The following is a 17,682-nucleotide window of genomic DNA, read 5'->3' as shown; positions in this document are numbered from 1 at the left end:
GATGAAACACATTCTTGACCAGAACCACAATCACATTCATGCTTAATCATGGCTTCTATCGTACTCGCGAGGTAGGTGTATAAGATGGCACTAATCCCAGACTTTGCAATGGAACGATGGCGCCCGCGATCGGTGGCGAGGCCCTTGTGTGCGTTGGACTTCCTGGGCTACTGAGACGTGTCAGTCCAGCCACTTCCCGACGTGAGCCGTCTAGTAGCCCGCTGAGTTGTCGAAATACACCTGAACCTGTAAGTAGAGGTTCATTCGAGTTTGGCGTAGAGTTTTTGACAAGATCTCGGATAGATTGTATAGCAACCCTTTCAGCTCGGTCATTACGTACTATCCATGGGTATCCTATCTTTGCCTTGTCAGCACGGAACCCTCAAGAACAGCGTCCAAAAGTGGCTCACGGGAAGAGAAGGGTAGCCATTGTCTTGAAAGTAATCAACCAGACCTCCGAACACCTCTTGCTCGAAAATTTCTCCCGATTCACCTGCACCCTCGCTTCCACTATCGTCTTCGTCGTCGTCATCGTCGTCGTCGTCATCTTCATCGTCGTCGTCGTCGTCGTCGTCGTCCTGGTTAAGTCGGCTGGATGAAGAGCGCATGTGAGGCGGTGTTTGGGCATCTCCATTGCCGTAATATGTGATCGCCAAGTGGCCACCAACCTCGTGCGTCCCCGCAATAAGGATCAAGACTGCTGAGACACAATATTCATCTGTTGCTCGGATCCATGCATCTCGAGCCGCTTGGTCGTGCGGTCGTTGCTGATATGACTGCGCGGCTTGGTGCATTGTGGCGTACTTCAAGGTGGTAAATCTGACTCGCTAGAAGAGTGAGCTATTGTTTGTGCAAGAGACTATTCATGGACGTACGTCTTCTCTGAACTTGATAGCCTGCATCCGGATGTCAAATGTGCCGACCCAACTGCCTCGGGGATGCTCGGCCATCACCTTTGGTTGCAAGTCTGCTGCTAAGACTAGGAGTGGGGATTTCTCCCTCAGGTGTGTCAGAAATCGGGTGACACGCGCATCATTGTGTCCTGAATAAAGCTGTGACACGAATATACTGGCTCTTAGACCTCTGCCTCTTCGACAGATCTCTGCAACCTTGTACCATAATTTAGCCATCATGCCGAACATACTGTGACTTGGTTGTAGTTGCACGAGGCTCAACGGGCCATTTGGCTGAGCTTGATGATGGCTGACGATAACTACGTCCATGGTGACATACGCGGTTGGTAGCAATGCAAGTGGTGTGCGGTGAGGACGATCCGATGACGAGGGCGAGCGGACTCTCTATATCACGAAATTAGCACTCATGTCGAGGCGGGACGCCCCGTGGCAATCACAACCCTCTGTCTGGCCTGCACATTCCCTGCTAGTTTGCTCTTCGCTGGGCCAACGGTTACGCTTCTATCCAGACTCATGGACGCCTTTCCGGCGCTTCTCACTCATCCGGCAATGAAGGCAATCCTGTCACTCCCAGAAGACGCCTAACTTATCGCAGCACGGTCGCGTGCTGAGAAGTGCCTAAGTGGACAAGTATGCAGATCGCGTTGTCAAGCCGAGAATATCCAAATCTATGGTATAATGCTCGAAATTGCTATCACCGATGTGAATGAGTTGTGTAATTCATTGAGTACGCCAGAGCTAGACGAGTCTCACGCAGAAAGAGTGTCTTACCGGCTTGCTAAACGGTCAGGTGTTGCTGTAGAACAGCCAGCGAGCTCTGGTCGAAGGAAAAGGCCACATCAGGTGAGCTTGTGCGAAGGAAAAGGCCACATCAGGTGAGCTTGTGCGAAGGATGCAGGCGTGGGCATTGTTGGCGAAGGCGATCGTGAGGATACAAGATCCGTAGACTTATGCACCTGCGTTGATTAAAGAATCTCTTTTTGTCATCTTTTATAACCTTGATTGGTAGTGGATCCAAAGGTCGTCCAAGCCACATGTGATAGATCAGCAGTACAACAAGATAGCTACAGTCCGCAGGCTGCCCGACGAATGTTCAAAGACTGGTATTGGTGGGTAAAATTTTACGACGTTTAGCTGCGATTCGCTTGTTGGTCGTGGGACAGCTTCAGTGCCAGACCGAGGCCTTCTCTCCAGGCACGTAGTACGTCCCGTCCTGCGAGAGTAGACCTTACACTAATTTTCAGAACTGCGAGAATATGGGCCTGATCTTCATTGATCTTAGAGGCCACCACCTGAGCGCCGTCCAGATCTTCAGCGTCTTTGCACGTAGCGCATCTCGTGCTTTTGTCGTATTCTTCATTATCTATCACAGTATCCAGCCTGATCTGAGATGTTCTAACGGAGCAGTACTCATACTAGTCGTCGCACCCACAACTGGGAAACAGAAGAATAGCACTTCATCAAACGTGTGTCCTCATATGCTGTTTGAGCTGATTGCTGTCACGACAGGGCATTCTGCAAACCTGCTCAGAAACCGTCTTACTTGGGAGCTCACACATCCACGGGCTGAAGTTGTGCTCAGAGATCATGTGTTTTACGGCCAGCTTCCATGTAGCTGCCGTGACCGAGCAATCTTGATATTGGCAATCTCGAACCGCATGCACTTTCCGATGTTGACTTAGCTGTTGATAGCCCTCGAATTCGCGGCCGCAGCCAGGACTTTCGCAGGGCCAGGTGACACCAAACTTCGGTGAGGTTTCTGGAGGCGACCTACACACGTTAGTGACCTCCTGGTCGGGCCGTGCGCTAATAGCGAGTGATACTGTGTCCCCTGGAGGGATGGAAGGTGCCCGCGGATCTACTTGGGTGTGGCTTACGACATGCAGCAGATCTCCGCTGTCGTGTGCGTCCGGGGCTCCAGTATCCGAGACCGCGCCACGGACAATGCCAGTCGTTGGTGCACCCACTTCGGTAAGATCGTCGTCTTCGTCCATACTCTGAGGGGTCAGACCATTGTCTTCATGCGGTCCTTCAATATCGCTCATCTGGTAGAGCTCGTCGTCTGCGAAAGCTTTCAAGTTGCGAGGCAGTGCAAGCCCATGGGACAATTTTGCGTGATCCCAGAATGCACGTCGATCGCCAACTGCTTCGGTGCATAGGGGATGTGGACACGGCATCGGCCATATCTTCTGCCGACTCAAGTGTGTTCGAACGTGTTGCAAGTAGGGCGAGCGTCTTGGAAAGGCTGCATAGCGCTTCGCAGCGGACAACGCGCCGTCGCCTAAGCAGAACAAGCATCGATGAGCAGTTAAAACAATGGCTCTGCGTGCAATCTGTCCTGAGAAAGAGTCCAAGCTGCTTAGATGCCAAGCACAATGCGATTCCCAAGCTTTGTTGTCGCCAAACCATTCAGCGCACTCGAAACAGAATTCGGCTGCCTTAAGTAAGACCTTGTCCAAGGGCATCCTGTGAATCGACACCAGGTGGTTTCGTAGATCAGAGGTCGTCGAGTGATTGGCAAGACATCCGTTCCATTGACATAGACGATTGCCGTTCCTGAGGTGGCGCCTCATGTGAAGCGATAGCTCGCTTGGCTCGAAATCGTTCAATCGGACCCCGCAGTTCCTCCATAGGCAGGTGAAAACTCCGTCACTGTATGGAGCCCACGCTTTGTTGCCAAGCGAGCGCGCCACCCTTTTGGCCTGGCACGTCAGCAGATGCAAATTATGGTCGATTTTTCTGTTTCTGCGTCCCGATTAGCATAACAGTCCGTTCGGGTCGAGATGAGATATCACGTACATAGGACACCCTTTCCTACACACAAAACAAAGACCATTGTCATCCGGATCGGCATCTGGATACCGCCAAGGTGGACTGCTGGGTAGTGCAGCCTGTAGATACAGAGAAACAGCTGCTACTAGCGGAATCTTTTCGTCCGGCGGCTGCTCGTAAAAATGCTGGATCAGATTCTCCCGGGTAGAGTCGTATCTCAGGTAGGCTTTGAGGTATTTGGACGCCGCAGGCCGATGTACCATGGCACTAAGCGGCTTGGTACTCTCGCTTCCCTCGAAAATGCTAGCCTTGCTCGCTCCAGCATCGTGCTCAGGCCGCATAGTCTCGGTCTGGACCGCAGTATAGGCTAGACGCTTTTCCATGTGCTCAAGCCTCTCGGATACGTTTGAGGCCTGACTGTCTACAGTGTTCCGCCAGAAGCGAGGATCAGTGAGCGATGAACCAGGCGCCGCTGGACCTTGAACGTTGAGATCTCGCCGCATTGATCGCAAATAATTTATTGTGTCCTGGTCCTGGTCTGCACCGTTCATTATAGCTTGAACGTGAACACCTGAGATGCGAGAAATGTAGGCTTGGAAGGTATCATCATTCTTGTGCCCCATCTGCCGCCTTCGTTGGGATGAAGTGACGTATTCTGCCGCAGATTGTCAGTTGGTCAGGCAAATCTCGCCTGTATAGAGTGACTCACTGTCAATTTGATTACCAAACCCACGTCGGAAGGGATATGTTCCAAGGTTCTGTTTGTAGCCAGCCCGAAACCCCAGTTGTGTAAGGTAGCTAGCAAGATAATCTGCAGTCATGATCCGCGAAGGTGACATCTCTCCATTGTACTCCAACCGCCGGAGTACAGGAAGACTGCGTTTCTCTGCACGGACCGTCAGCTCAACAGAGTCGCACCCTGGTCGAAATCGTACACGACCGAGATCTTCGGGCCTATGAATCTCGTCGAAGACATCATCGGCGATGGCAAAAGCAAGTAGCACAGCTACTGGACACAGCCTACGGAGATAAGGCTCTTCGGTAAGGTTCTCTTCGTCGCTGAACCAGGCACGTCAGCATCTATCCATGCTTTCGCACTCTATTTTTGGCAACCTACTCCTTATCATCTTCCCCGCGACGACCTTTCTTGTTACGAATCTTTGGCTGTATAGCGAAGGTAGGCTGACCTTGACTGTCCGGGATCATAAGGAACTTGAAGTCGCCATACAATAGACCTTCGTTAGAGCCAGCATGGCATGAAGATTCGACCAGCTCGCCTGGACGCAGCCCAATGTAGTGCAAAATAAATACCGCAAGAGTGAGCTGCAAACGTACTCGGGGATGTTCGTACTCGTACTCGTCGTTCACCCAGAGATAACGCAGAACGTCGCGAACTACAGGCCCGTCTGCAAGTGGTTTTGGCCGAGCTTTGGTAGTCAGGCTTTCGGCATTGCGCAATCGTACGCGGATGTACTGAATACAAGGTTAAGGACCGTGAGCCTTCGATAATCTGTGGAGACCTACGTTTTCCATGTCCCGAACCTCATCCTGGGTGTAGTTGTGCGAGGTCTGCCGCCAGATGATGCGTTTGAGTTCGGTCCAATACTTCTCTACCGTACGGACTACGATCTTGGTATCCAGGCGGCCACGTCCTTTGCGAGCCTTGTTATGCAGGAAAGCTTTGATCAGATTCAGTCGCGGAGGGGGATTAAACGGATGGATAGGGTCGACCTCTTGGCCCGCTTCAAGGCAGAATCTAGGAGCAGGTTAGCGAAGTTCTTCACCTAGTCCTTGTGATGCTTACTTAGTCCAGGTGCCTTTCCACTTTCTGACACGCTCGACGTAAGCACGGCCAGCGACATCTTCTGCTGGAGGTCGGAAGTCAGACTCGTCTTCCACCATCGCAAGTATATCAGGATCGAGTGGCATGATGTCGGATGCAGACAAGCTGAAGCGTCGCAGACGGGCAAATTGGTAGGGGAAGAAACGCAGAAGTGGTAGCCAGAGTCCACCAACGAGCAGGGAGCACACTGCATATATGCGGCCGACACTGCGAATGACGACAGTGCAGCGAAGCTACTTGAACGATCGCTACTAGCCTATCATTCAGAAAGAAGCACGTCCAACAGCCCGTGCGAGGATCTAGAATGATGTGGAGGAGGGCAGACATCGAGCCAGGCAACCAGGCATCCAGGCGACCAGGCAGCCGCGGTAGGTATACTCACTGAAAAGATGAAGCTGGTGCTGACATGGACCATATGACGGGGCATGATCCAGACAGTCGGGCCCTCCTGTGGTGAACAGATACACACAGTTGTCGATGAGTTCGGATGCTCCCAAAGCATGCGTCGAGGGGCATTCCACGAACACGGATGTCGGGATCACGTTGTATAAGATCATGAGTGAATCACGGACATGAACGCTGCCAGACAGAAGGGTGCTAGAAGTGGCGTCCACAGCGAATTCACGATCCGGGTTCTGAGATCCAGGTTTTGGCCCACGTCGTATTCTGTAAGGCATGCTGACGTCTGATCGCCAACAAGCTGGGTAAGATGCATTTGTCTCAAGGACCGAACATGAGCCTCTCGCCGCAGCGATTGTGCTCCGGCATGCGTGAAGAGACGTCTGCTGAGAAGCTGCAAATTGGAAAGCGGATTTGCTCGCCAGAGGCACGACGCTAGCCATTTCGAGCGAGGCGCGTGTGGCCACCCGGAATCCAGCATCCTGGCGAAGCCCGCGATCCGTCGTCGAGAGAACTTGTTCCGTCCGCTCTCCTGTACTTAAGCCTCGAACCGGTAGAGTAGTAGTCAGGTCGGTGACGACTGGCGAATGCCTGCTGCTGTACGTTTTGCAATTTCTTTTGTTGGAATGTCCTAAGGCTCCTTTGTACACCAGGTTGCCAAATGGACCGAGCGTGGTTGGGCCAAAGGGGAGGTCAGGGGAGATCATGGGTATCGGCAGCTGACTGCGGGTCTCATGGATAGGCTATGGCTGTGGCTGTTGTACTTTGCTTCGCCTACTATCTGCATTATCTGATAGGTCGCGCGCTTGTCGCTTCGCGTTGGTCCGCACATATTCCTGACTGTGTGGAGGAGGTGAGCAAGATACAATTTTCCAGGGGGAAAGATTGCTGGCAGGGAGAACATACCTCGTACAGATCGTCAATGTTGCTTGGACCATTCCTTACCTCCCGTTCCTGCCATGAAGTCATCTTGACAGATGTGTGGGGATTGACTGACGCCCGAATAGTCTCGAAGGCACATGTAACCCGTACACTCCTACAGTACCTCTTCACTCTCTTCACTCCTTCTTAGCAGCCTTACTGGCAGGCAATCCAGGCATCTTGAAGCCACCACTATCGACCTTGCCCACCGCCGTGAACGTACCACCCTGAAACCATCTGTCCTCCTCAGCTTTCCTCTTCCTCTCATTCTCTGCTCTTCGCCTTGGATCTACAAGTTCCAGACCCTGTACAGGCGTGAAAGCGACGGTAGACATGGTACCACCCGCGTTACCCACCTGCGTCTTGAGCCCAGATCCAACACCCGAAGATCGTAGACCGGCGGATTTCAACGATGAGATCGTGTTAGCTCCACCACCGAAGCTCCTCAGAGACGTCGATGTACCACCAACAGGCGTCGCACCACCCCACCCAGGATTCTTCTTCGAGAGTTTAGCCCTGGTACGCTGGTCGATCTGAGTCGCGCGAATCCGGCCATCATCCTTCGCCCCAATCATACCCATTCCCATCGTCGACTCTCCGAACCCGACCTCCTTCTCCTCCTGACCGAAGACCATGCGATTTTGCGCTTTCCGCAGATCAGTCATGGCAGTAGCCTCCTTTGCTTTCCTCGCTCGCCTTCCTCCTCTCTTCCTCGCAGGCTTGTCATCTGGTGCCGGCAGAGCACGGACGCCTTTGTTGGGCGGCGCTTCCGAGAGTTTGTTGATACGTTTCTGGACTTGATCGTAGAACTCCAACCCTTGTTCGCCTGCGGAAGCTTGATGGGCCTGGTCTACACGAGCTGCAAGGACGATCTTCGCAGAGAGGATGCGCATGGCTTGAACTTTGAGGTCGGTCTGCACGTCGCGGATGATGTCATTGTTGTACAGGAAGCCTTGATGTCGGATACCAATGTTGGTCGCAAGACCTACTGCTGCTGTGTTCTTCTTGCTGCCCAAAGGTGGTATATTGCAGGCGGGTGTTTTGGCTAGTCCTGTTATTCCACCAGCGTAGTTGAGGAGTTGAGCGGCAGTCAGTGAGCCGATCAGAGTTGTTAGGTTGGGCGCGAAGAGAGACATGCGCGATTGGACGTATTCTGTCAGAAGCTTCTTGGCGCGGTCAAGGTGGAGAACCATCTCGCAGGCACGACGGACGGTGATGAGTTCATTTTTTTCCAGCTCGGTGCCGCGAGTGCTTGTTGCTTCCACGGTCACGACCATCAGTGTGGGACCATCAAGAACTTGCCGCAAAGGCTGCCCTACGAGATTCTCTTTGCTCTCGCTGATAGCTCGGATATTGTCGAAAGGTCCGTTCCCAATGATTGCTACAGTCTTGGCATACTCCAATGGGTTCTGGATCAGCGTCTCGAGCTCTGGAAAGCGTACCGAGTAGTGATCGCGGATGAACTTGTGCACTAGCATGATCTCACCGTCAATGCTGGTCGAAAGTGTATTGGATTGTGTTAGCAGCTTGTACTCCGGATTGTCCTCGATACCGCCGATATTTTGGTTTTGCTTCTCCGCAGGAAGGCTTTTGTAATGTTCGATTTCCTGCGCAAATCCGAAGTGGTCAGGTCTGTGTTCACACTGTAAATGATGATACTCTCAGATGGTAGGGAGTGGGTAAATGCTTACCTCCATGACCGGCTTCAGCTTCTTCATCAGCACAGCGACACTTCGCACGTCGCTGACCTTCTGCAGCTGCATCTTCTCCACTCGTGCTTTGGTCTCGGCCTCATCCTCTTGCTCCTCCATCTTCAAGTGACTCGGCGCATTTGTGGCAGCATCCGGGTCATCGTCCGGTTCCTCCTCGTCTCCGTCCAGCTCCATCTCCCCATTCGACTGCTTGGCTTCAGTAGGCATGGTCACGCCCGTCGCAGGCATCTCCTCGCCATCCTCGTACCCACCGAGGAGTCCATCCTCCTGCTCGTCGTTCTGATCATCGTCGTCGTCCTCGAAGTCGTTGAACAGCTCGTCGGCTATAGTCGTCATCTTGTTAAAGCCCGAGTATGGTTTGCGACGCTAGCTGAAAGCGCTTGAAGAGGAAGGAGAACATTAGTAGGTTGCACTCTTGCACGTGAATTCGTGATGCACGCTTAGTCACACCCCGCAGCACGAGTCATGCTAGCTGACCTACACTCCGTCAGTCGAAGCACTTTTGAAGTCCCATTACATACTTCTCACTTCCACAGGCCGCCGACGAGGCGTTGCAACAGCGTTGGCATACAGGCGAGACGAGGCGAGAGAAAGCACTGGCCGGTTGAGAGTAAGTATCGAGCATTGCAAACATCACGTGTGCACAGGCAAAGGCAAAGGCAGCGGAGGAAAGGCTTCGGGCAGGCAACAGAAGTATTGCGGTGCGGTGAGACAGAGTCAGAAGACGAACGCGAAGAGATCAGAGAGTACGGATATCAACAACGACTGGCCATCGCAGAAATGGCCCGCTCACCAGGCCGCAGAACTGACGACCGCTACGACCACCGCGATGATCGTGGATCTCAGAGACACTCACGTGGTGAGAGGGATAGAGATGTAAGATACCACCGTTCGCGTAGCCCGCCACGACGCGAGTTGATGAACAAGCAGCCCCGCCAAGATAACCGAGATCGCTATCACGAGCGTGATCGGGACCACCGTCCTCGAAGCAGGTCACGCGACCGCCGAGACAACTACGATGACCGCCGCCATCGAGACAGGCGCGGTGACCGTGATCGCAAGCATAGCAGGGATAGAGAGCCGGTGAGAGATCGTGACAGGCACCATCGCTCGTCCCGCTACGGTGATGACTACGATGACCGTGACAGGAAGCGACCACGCAGAGACTCCAACTCCTCACCTCCTCCACGTGGATCTCGAGGTCCTAGCAGGGATCGGGGAAGTGTGAGATCGGGCACTGGACGGGACAGCCAGGTACGTCCTCCTACGGCTACTTCAGATCTAAGGCTAACCGAACAGACTCCCCGTCCACCCACGGCGGACGAGATTGCAGCCAAAGCCGCAGAAGAAGCCTACTTAGCCAAGCTCGCCAAGGTTGCGGCCTGGAAAAAGTCTCTGGCTGACAAGATGAATCCCAATGGCTCAAGCAGTGGTAATGCTTCACCAGCTGTAAAGACTGAAGGCGCATCTTCGCCATCGCCCGCCGTCCATTCACCGTCTGCAATGACTAAGACTGAGTCGCCCCGCACCAAGGAGGAAGCTGAAGACGAAAAGCCAGTTACGACCTCTCCACCCGCAAGCTACAGCGGCAAATTCGACCACAAGGCTATAGCTAAGCGTGCTGCTGCAAAGATGGCTAAAATGAAGGGTGAGCAGGGAGGTATCCTTGGCAGCAGCGCAATTATCCCCAAACAAGCGGAGACTGCTCGTGCTTCCAATCTTGCACCGCAGCCAGACGGGAGCAGAGCGGCTCTCTCAGGGCGCGCACACGGTAAATCTTACCTCCTGCGTCAAGATGCCGGATTCGAGCTCACATACATCACAGGAACTTCCGCAGTGGCAACCAACGGCAATGCAAAAGTCTCCGGGTTCGGGCTTAACAAGACCGTTGCCGAGAAGGCAATTGACGAGGCTAACGTTGCCATGACAGATCTCGGTGGTGATGAAGATGTCAAACGTAAGCTCGAAAGACTTCCTGACGAGGGTCGACTTGCCAGGATCACGCATAGCATGAACGTCAGTCGGCCTCATCAGGACGAAGACGACGAGGATGACCTTCGCTCTGATGAAGAAGAGGCTGCTGCCACACGCGAGGCTGCCCTGAATCGAGCTCGAGCTACGCAGGATGAAGAAGAAGATGGCTTCGCTATCCGTGGCGCTTCTCGTAGGACGAGTGCTGACGTGCCAATGAAGGACGAAGAGGATGAGGTCGACGAGCTCGATGCCTTCATGGAAGCCCTCGTTGCACCCGACACTGCTACGACGACTGGTGGTCAAGGCAGAAAGCAGGTACAGGTCTTTAGCCTGAGTGACGATGAAGACGAGCTCGAGGCTGTTGGCGATGGTATGGACGACATCTCAGCTATGGCAGCCAAGCGGAAAAGGAAAGAGATTCCCACAGTCAACCACGCCAAAGTGCAGTACCCAGATTTCCGCAAGGCTTTCTACACGGAGCCTGTCGAGCATACCGAGATGAGCAAAGAAGACGTCGATATACTTCGTGCCGACCTTGATAACATTACCTGTCTTGGTGGCAACGCACCGACACCCATCACGAAATTCTCCCAGGGTGGGTTTGGTGCTCAGATCCTGGATGTAATTCGTGGTCTCAAGTTCGAGAAGCCCACACCAGTCCAGGCTCAGACGCTACCAGCCATCATGTCTGGTCGCGACACTATCGGAATTGCGAAAACTGGATCTGGAAAGACTGTCGCCTACCTGCTACCCATGTTCCGGCATATCAAAGATCAGCCGCCACTTGACAAGTTTGATGGCCCCATCGGCTTAGTCCTCGCTCCAACTCGTGAGCTCGCAACACAGATTCATCGTGACTGCAAGCCGTACTTGCGTGCGCTCAACCTCCGCGCAGTCTGCGCATACGGTGGGGCACCAATCAAAGACCAGATTTCCGAGCTCAAACGCGGTGCTGAAATCGTCATTTGCACGCCCGGTCGCATGATCGATCTTCTCGCTGCCAACTCTGGCAGAGTGACGAATTTAAAACGTATCACGTATGTGGTGCTGGACGAGGCCGATCGTATGTACGACATGGGCTTTGAGCCGCAAATTGCCAAGATCCTCGTCAACATTCGTCCAGATCGTCAGACTGTGCTCTTCTCCGCCACACTACCTAAGACAATCGAGGCTGTGCAGAAGAAAGCACTGAACAATCCTTTGCGAATCATGGTTGGTGGACGCAGCGTAGTTGCTGATACAATCACTCAGATCGTAGAGGTGCGTACGGAGGACAGCAAGTTCCGTCGTGTGCTCGAACTTTTAGGTGAGCTCACGAGGGACGAGAACGAAGATGCTCGATGTCTCATCTTCGTGGAGAGGCAAGAGACTGCTGATAAGGTTCACATGGATCTCAATAACAGAGGCTACCCGGCGTTGTCCATCCACGGTGGCAGGGAACAAGTCGACCGCGACCAAGCTCTCAGCGACTTCAAGTCTGGCGCTCTACCCATCATGGTCGCTACATCTGTCGCTGCCAGAGGCCTGGACGTCAAGCAGCTCAAGTTAGTTATCAATTTCGATGCGCCAAATCATCTGGAGGACTACGTCCATCGTGCCGGTCGTACAGGTCGAGCTGGAAATTTGGGTACAGCTGTCACATTCGTTCGTCCAGACCAGGATCGCTTCGCTTCGTTCCTTATCAGGGCATTGAAGGACAGCAAGCGAGAAGTTCCTAACGAGCTAGTCGAGCTTGACAAGCAGTATCGGGAGAAAGTGTCCGCGGGCGAAGTCAAGAAGATTTCTGGTGCAGGCTTCGGTGGCCGTGGTATAGAGCGGATTGAAGAAGCTCGTAATGCCGAGCGTGCCATTCAAAAGAGAACGCACAAGACTGGCGATGAAGCGGACGATGAAGAAGATGACAAAGAGGAGAAGCCAGCCAATAAGAAACAGACCGAGGTGGAAAAGATGCTGGCGAAGGCTACCGGACAGGTCAAAGACCGCGATGCTGAACGCGAGCAGGAGAAGACGTCGGCTCAGGAATCCGGCGTGTTGCCTTCTGCCCTTGCTCTCCATCTCAGTCAGGCGATGCGTGTTGAGAAGAGGGTTGCACCGGAGCCGACGAAGAGTGGCGCGACGGGCAGTAAGCCTGGTAACGACAGGCTTGCTCGAGTCGCGGCCGCTGCTGCGAACATCAATAGTCGGCTTGGCGCGAAAGGTATGTTTTCTCGTCACTCTTCTATCTGTCGGAATGCTAACCACTGCTTACCAGGTGCTCAACGCCCCGGCATCCCAGTCGACAATCGTGGCCCCGACGCCGGTGCCTTCCACGCCACGCTCGAGATCAACGACTTCCCGCAGAAAGCCCGCTGGGCCGTCACGAACCGTACTAACGTCGCCAAGATCCTCGAGTCTACTGGTACGAGTATAACCACCAAGGGAAATTTCTATGCTACAGGCAAGGAGCCGGCGGAGGGAGAGTTGCCGAAATTGTATATCTTGGTCGAGGGAGATACGGAAGTTGTGGTTGAGCAGGCTATGAGAGAACTGACTAGACTGTTGAGGGAGGGAACTGTGGCGGCGCTGGAGGCGGAGGCAGGAAGTGGAGGTGGAGGGAGATATAGTGTCGTCTGAGAGATGGCCAAGTGAGGATGACGGGAGGTAGTCTGGTGATGGCTTGGGGCTTGCGACGACGACGAGATGGTCTCGGATGAGGTGAGGTGCCCGTCGTTCAATAGACGACCATGCTTATGGCTCTTCTGCCAGTGCTCTTAGGCGGCTTGTACATTGTGTCCAGCTGTATGAATTGATCAAAGACTGCCTACGTTCCCACAAGTGTGATGGAGTGGCGTGCAGTCCTCGATACGTGCTATACAATCCCGGGCACACTGACGCGTCACTCATGAACCAGATTCCGCCTGAGAAGAGTGCTCAAGGACTAGCCTGGTTACGGTAGATGTTCTCGCTGGAGTATAAGGCAGCCAAACAGACTATGCTTATTGACTAAACCGAGTCCAAAGCACGGAATATGCTCTTTCTCCGCAGTATCTCTCTCGCGAAGTCATACTATGGTAAACGACGGTGCGTCAGGAGAGTGATAGGACATTATGAAGGTCACTGCGGAGCTCTAGGCACGAGGACTGAACGAGATCGTGGCACAAGTGTTTGTAAGCAGATAGAGGGTTGGTGAGTATTGTAAAGATTTTCTCTTAGAATTCCTGGATCAGCAGCATAGTGAAGTTGTACCATGGCAACTACCAGTGTGTCAAGCATCGACGGAGGCAGCAGAAATAGTCCTACGATCCACCAACCTTCAACAAGCCCTTCTCCTCCAAATGTTTCGTGATGATGACCACCGCCTCCTCCACACTCGTCTTCTCGGAGTGAATATGGATCTCTGCATTCTCCGGTCGCTCATACGGTGCACTGATGCCCGTGAACTCCTTGATCTCCCCAGCGCGAGCCTTCTTGTACAGACCCTTGGGATCACGCTTCTCGGCTTCTTCAACGGGAATATCGATGAACACTTCGATGAAAGGTAGGGGTGAGTCGGTGTTCTTGGTGTCGGAGTGGAGATCTCGGGCAATTTGACGGTCGGCCTTGTAGGGAGAGATGAAGGACGTCAGTGCAATGGTCGTGGAGTCCGCAAAGAGCTTGGCGACCTGCGTGGGAGGTTAGTGGTGTTGTAGATATAGTCCGCTATGAGTCCTTACTTCTGCTATCCGTCTGATGTTCTCCTCCCTATCCTTCGGCGAGAAGCCCAGATCCTTGTTCAAGCCAAAACGGACGTTGTCGCCGTCCAGTCTGTACGTTGCCAGACCAAGGTGTAGAAGATGTTGCTCAAGCGCAATGGCGATGGTTGACTTGCCGGATGCTGACAGACCGGTGAACCATACTGTGCACCCCTTCTGCTTTCGCAATTCACTTCGCTCTTGACGAGTCAGGCCGGAGTGCCAGGTGATGTTGCTGCGTCGCCATCAGCAGCTGCTCTGGCTATATGTCCTAGCACGATGGACTCGATCGCAGGGCATGAAGAATTTGGCGGAGAGAATGGTGATTGCTAGGTCGACCTACGTTGACATTGTGTAGTTAGTGCTGCGTATGTCGATTGTCCACTCTGGTTGTTCTTCAATAAGGGAATCTGCACGATTATAGCCAAGATGTTCTTCAACTCATCAATCAAGCCAAACTTTTCCCAGCGTCGACGATTGCGTGACAACAGTGCCCCACCATCCTCGTCGGACCTGCGCCGGCCCGGACCCCTTCCATGAACGAGCATGGTTGTTGGTAAGGAGTCTTGAATTTTGATCAAGCAGAGTATCTACCATCGATGGCGGGAATATGGCAGATCGAAGAGGCCTTGTAGAACTCAGTGAAACGGCTTCTACTCTATGCATCGTAGGCTTCGCGCCGTGAAGGCTACGTTGGTGGATTCGAATGAACCTCCCTCGTCCCTTCCCAATTGTGAAAAGTAATCCGAAGAGACGGCCACGACACTCGACAGTCCAAACTCCGAGCTGACCACGTGTGGAACGGCATATCACGAGCTTGAGAGCGTTCCTGCCTATTACAGAAATCGCTAGTCATGTGAGGTGCTAGCGTTGCCCCGCTTGTGCAATCGCAATCAACGTGGTCGACACTCACCTCACACGTCCAGCACCGCAACACACCAACACATTACATCTCACATCCAACGACACACACAACCAGGACTGCCAAGGACAAGCATCTCGAGCTCCAAAAACAGACAGTATCGTCAAGCCCGCCCAACCAATTGTTATGAGCTTGCAAGAATCAAGAAGATGTGGGACTGGGACACCATCCTTTGCATGGTGGCAGGTTCGAGTACGAACGGTGGAGCTGTCCTCGTGATCAGACTATCGCTAATCCCCAACCCTGTAGAGCTTGCTCGTGATGTTCGCGACAGCCAGTTCCGCCGCGAGGTAGATCGCGCTCGCGCTGTACAGGATGTACGTGCTAGATATGGACTCGTGCGATCTCCACTAGCGACAATCGGACCGAACGGCCAAAGCACACCCCACCACGTCGATAGTCCCAGAATGACAGAAGACGTTGATCGCCAGGCTAGGGACGGGTGGGGTATCATCTTTCGCGATCCCGACCGTGAGTACTCTCCTTCCCCGCCTCGCTCGACCGTACCGATCGAGGTACGGGGCAAGACCCCCTCCCCAGTCGAGCACGTACGAATACCCGCCGCGGTGGTCAAGAACTCCACAGCAAACACGACAGCTTCTGCGGTTCGTGGAGTACCCGCAGTACCAAGCACACCACCCAGTTCGCCAATATCTGGCGCCAAAGTGAGTGCCCCGAGATGGACAGCCGTTGAGTGCGACGATTGCAAGGTATGTATCGTGAATGATATCAAGGCAGCGAGGGAAGGACAGGCAACCGACAAGTTCAACGGCGACGGGCATCGATGTATGAAGCGAGCGACACCAGCGACGAGGTTCAGATGGTGAGCGGGTCAAATGATTGAGGCGATGTTGTTTGCGTCTTGCGACTCGAGTTGGCTCGTCCTCGAGAATTACAGTATGACTTACCCAGGAGTCGCGCCTCCCTTCCAGTACTTGCTTGGAATGAATGGCATCTTCGTGACCACCGCCTTCCTCTTCCTCCGTCGCACCATAACCTGTAATTCAGTTCCAGCCTTATGCATACCATTCTTCACGTACGCCATAGCGATGTTCTTCTTCATCGTTGGGCTCGGACAACCTGATGTCACCTTCCCAATCACCTGACCTGCTTCGTCGATCACTTCCGCACCTTCTCGAGCTGGCGCACCCTCGACGACCAGACCGACACGTCTACGCTCAACACCTACACCTCCCTTTGATGCCGGTGTGAGTTGCGGTATAACAGTCTCCGCACCATTGAAGCCTGATCCTTCTTGCGTGCGACGTGACTTTGGTATGATCCAGCCCAACGCAGCTTCTACCGGCGTAGTCGTGTCATCCAAATCATGTCCATATAAGCACATACCAGCCTCTAATCGTAGACTGTCTCTCGCGCCAAGACCTGCAAGCCGCAGCTTATCCTTCCCAGCCCTGTTCAGCAATGTCTCGGTCACCTCAACGACTTGGGATGGATGTATTGACATTTCAAAGCCATCCTCGCCGGTGTACCCGCCTCTACTCGCCACGATCGGGAGACTCTCGCCCGTCGAGATGTTGAGCGTGATGTGTTTAGCCATGCCGAAGTACCAATTTTCCACGTTCACCTTGCAATTTTCCGAGAGTGCAGACTTCAAGATTTCTACCGCCATTGGACCTTGCAGTGCGATTAAACCATAAGACTCGCCATCATATTGCAAGTGACGCAGATGCACGACAGGGTTCATCGTGTTATCCCACTTCTCAATAGCTTCAGACAAGAACTTGTAGTCCTTTTCTCGACATCCCGCATTCGTGACCAGATAGAACAGATGCTTTGGTCCCTCCTCCAGCCTGGTGATAATGCAATCATCCACGATCCCACCCGTGACAGGGTGGAGTAAAGCAGATAACGAGTTCTGGCCAGGTCGCATATCTTTTATTCCAGCAGGTGTAATAGACTCCAGAAAGGCTTCAGCACCGGGGCCTTCGACATGGTATTGCACCATATGGCCCACGTCAAAGATCGAGCACTTTTCTCGTGTCCAGGTGTGGCTTTCACCCACGCCGAGGTCGGAATACTGGACTGGCATGCTGTATCCGCCGAAGGGGACCATCTTGGCACCGTAGCGGAGGTGGAGGTCGTAGAGTCCTGTCTTACCTGGTTCTCCTTCGGTCGGCATCGGTGGCGCAGGCTTTGTGTTCTCGCTAAGTGAGCTCTGGAGGCGGGCATGTTGCCTGAGTGGTAATCCGGAGCTTCTCACCGGGCGAGCACTGAAGCCCAAAGGATGAGGAGCATGAGAAGTGGGTTGAAGTCTTTCTAAACGAGGGCCAGTATTGTAGCCTCGATATATGATCCGAGGAGTTCTGCATTGCTCAAGCGTCCTAGTGAGCCTCGGGACATGTCTTGATGCTGCCATGCCGCGTACCACAACGTTGGTAATGAGTTTATCTCAATTGTTCCTGGATTCGAGATCAAGTACCCGCCCTGGGATATGTATGTTGAAATAGCGTGAGATAGTTGAGAAGAAAGAGGTGGCTCCACTGGCCATCCCCAC

The 17,682-nt window shown here is 53.4% G+C and overlaps 6 protein-coding genes across 6 annotated transcripts; 1 reads left to right on the top strand and 5 right to left on the bottom strand.

The window, feature by feature from the left end:
- Nucleotides 1-368: 368 nt before the first annotated feature.
- LTS14_002144 (uncharacterized protein) lies at nt 369-1,130 on the bottom strand (the record flags this gene model as incomplete). Its single annotated transcript, XM_064834851.1, has 2 exons — nt 369-827; nt 876-1,130. 2 exons carry the CDS (start codon nt 1,128-1,130, stop codon nt 369-371), a joined length of 714 nt encoding a protein of 237 aa, XP_064697722.1.
- A 914-nt stretch (nt 1,131-2,044) lies between these two features.
- On the bottom strand, nt 2,045-5,615 carry LTS14_002143 (uncharacterized protein; the record flags this gene model as incomplete). The annotated part of the gene is made up of 7 exons (XM_064834850.1): nt 2,045-2,277; nt 2,458-3,659; nt 3,714-4,341; nt 4,396-4,745; nt 4,804-5,159; nt 5,211-5,442; nt 5,491-5,615. 7 exons carry the CDS (start codon nt 5,613-5,615, stop codon nt 2,045-2,047), a joined length of 3,126 nt encoding a protein of 1,041 aa, XP_064697721.1.
- Nucleotides 5,616-6,986: 1,371 nt separating this feature from the next.
- Nucleotides 6,987-8,897, bottom strand: PRP31 (U4/U6-U5 snRNP complex subunit prp31; the record flags this gene model as incomplete). Its single annotated transcript, XM_064834849.1, has 2 exons — nt 6,987-8,456; nt 8,541-8,897. The coding sequence occupies 2 exons, from the start codon at nt 8,895-8,897 to the stop codon at nt 6,987-6,989; spliced, it is 1,827 nt and encodes a 608-aa protein (XP_064697720.1).
- A 444-nt stretch (nt 8,898-9,341) lies between these two features.
- On the top strand, nt 9,342-13,148 carry PRP5 (pre-mRNA processing RNA-helicase; the record flags this gene model as incomplete). Its single annotated transcript, XM_064834848.1, has 3 exons — nt 9,342-9,815; nt 9,861-12,732; nt 12,787-13,148. 3 exons carry the CDS (start codon nt 9,342-9,344, stop codon nt 13,146-13,148), a joined length of 3,708 nt encoding a protein of 1,235 aa, XP_064697719.1.
- A 575-nt stretch (nt 13,149-13,723) lies between these two features.
- Nucleotides 13,724-14,596, bottom strand: MET14 (Adenylyl-sulfate kinase; the record flags this gene model as incomplete). The annotated part of the gene is made up of 4 exons (XM_064834847.1): nt 13,724-13,768; nt 13,826-14,176; nt 14,228-14,480; nt 14,589-14,596. 4 exons carry the CDS (start codon nt 14,594-14,596, stop codon nt 13,724-13,726), a joined length of 657 nt encoding a protein of 218 aa, XP_064697718.1.
- A 1,475-nt stretch (nt 14,597-16,071) lies between these two features.
- Nucleotides 16,072-17,307, bottom strand: GCV1 (Aminomethyltransferase, mitochondrial; the record flags this gene model as incomplete). The annotated part of the gene is made up of 1 exon (XM_064834846.1): nt 16,072-17,307. One exon carries the CDS (start codon nt 17,305-17,307, stop codon nt 16,072-16,074), a length of 1,236 nt encoding a protein of 411 aa, XP_064697717.1.
- Nucleotides 17,308-17,682: the final 375 nt, after the last annotated feature.

This window comes from Recurvomyces mirabilis, assembly GCF_035927965.1.
Source record: "Recurvomyces mirabilis strain CCFEE 5264 chromosome Unknown scaffold_4, whole genome shotgun sequence".
Taxonomy (NCBI): Eukaryota; Fungi; Ascomycota; class Dothideomycetes; order Mycosphaerellales; family Teratosphaeriaceae; genus Recurvomyces; species Recurvomyces mirabilis.
This window is presented reverse-complemented; position numbering and strand designations above follow the sequence as displayed.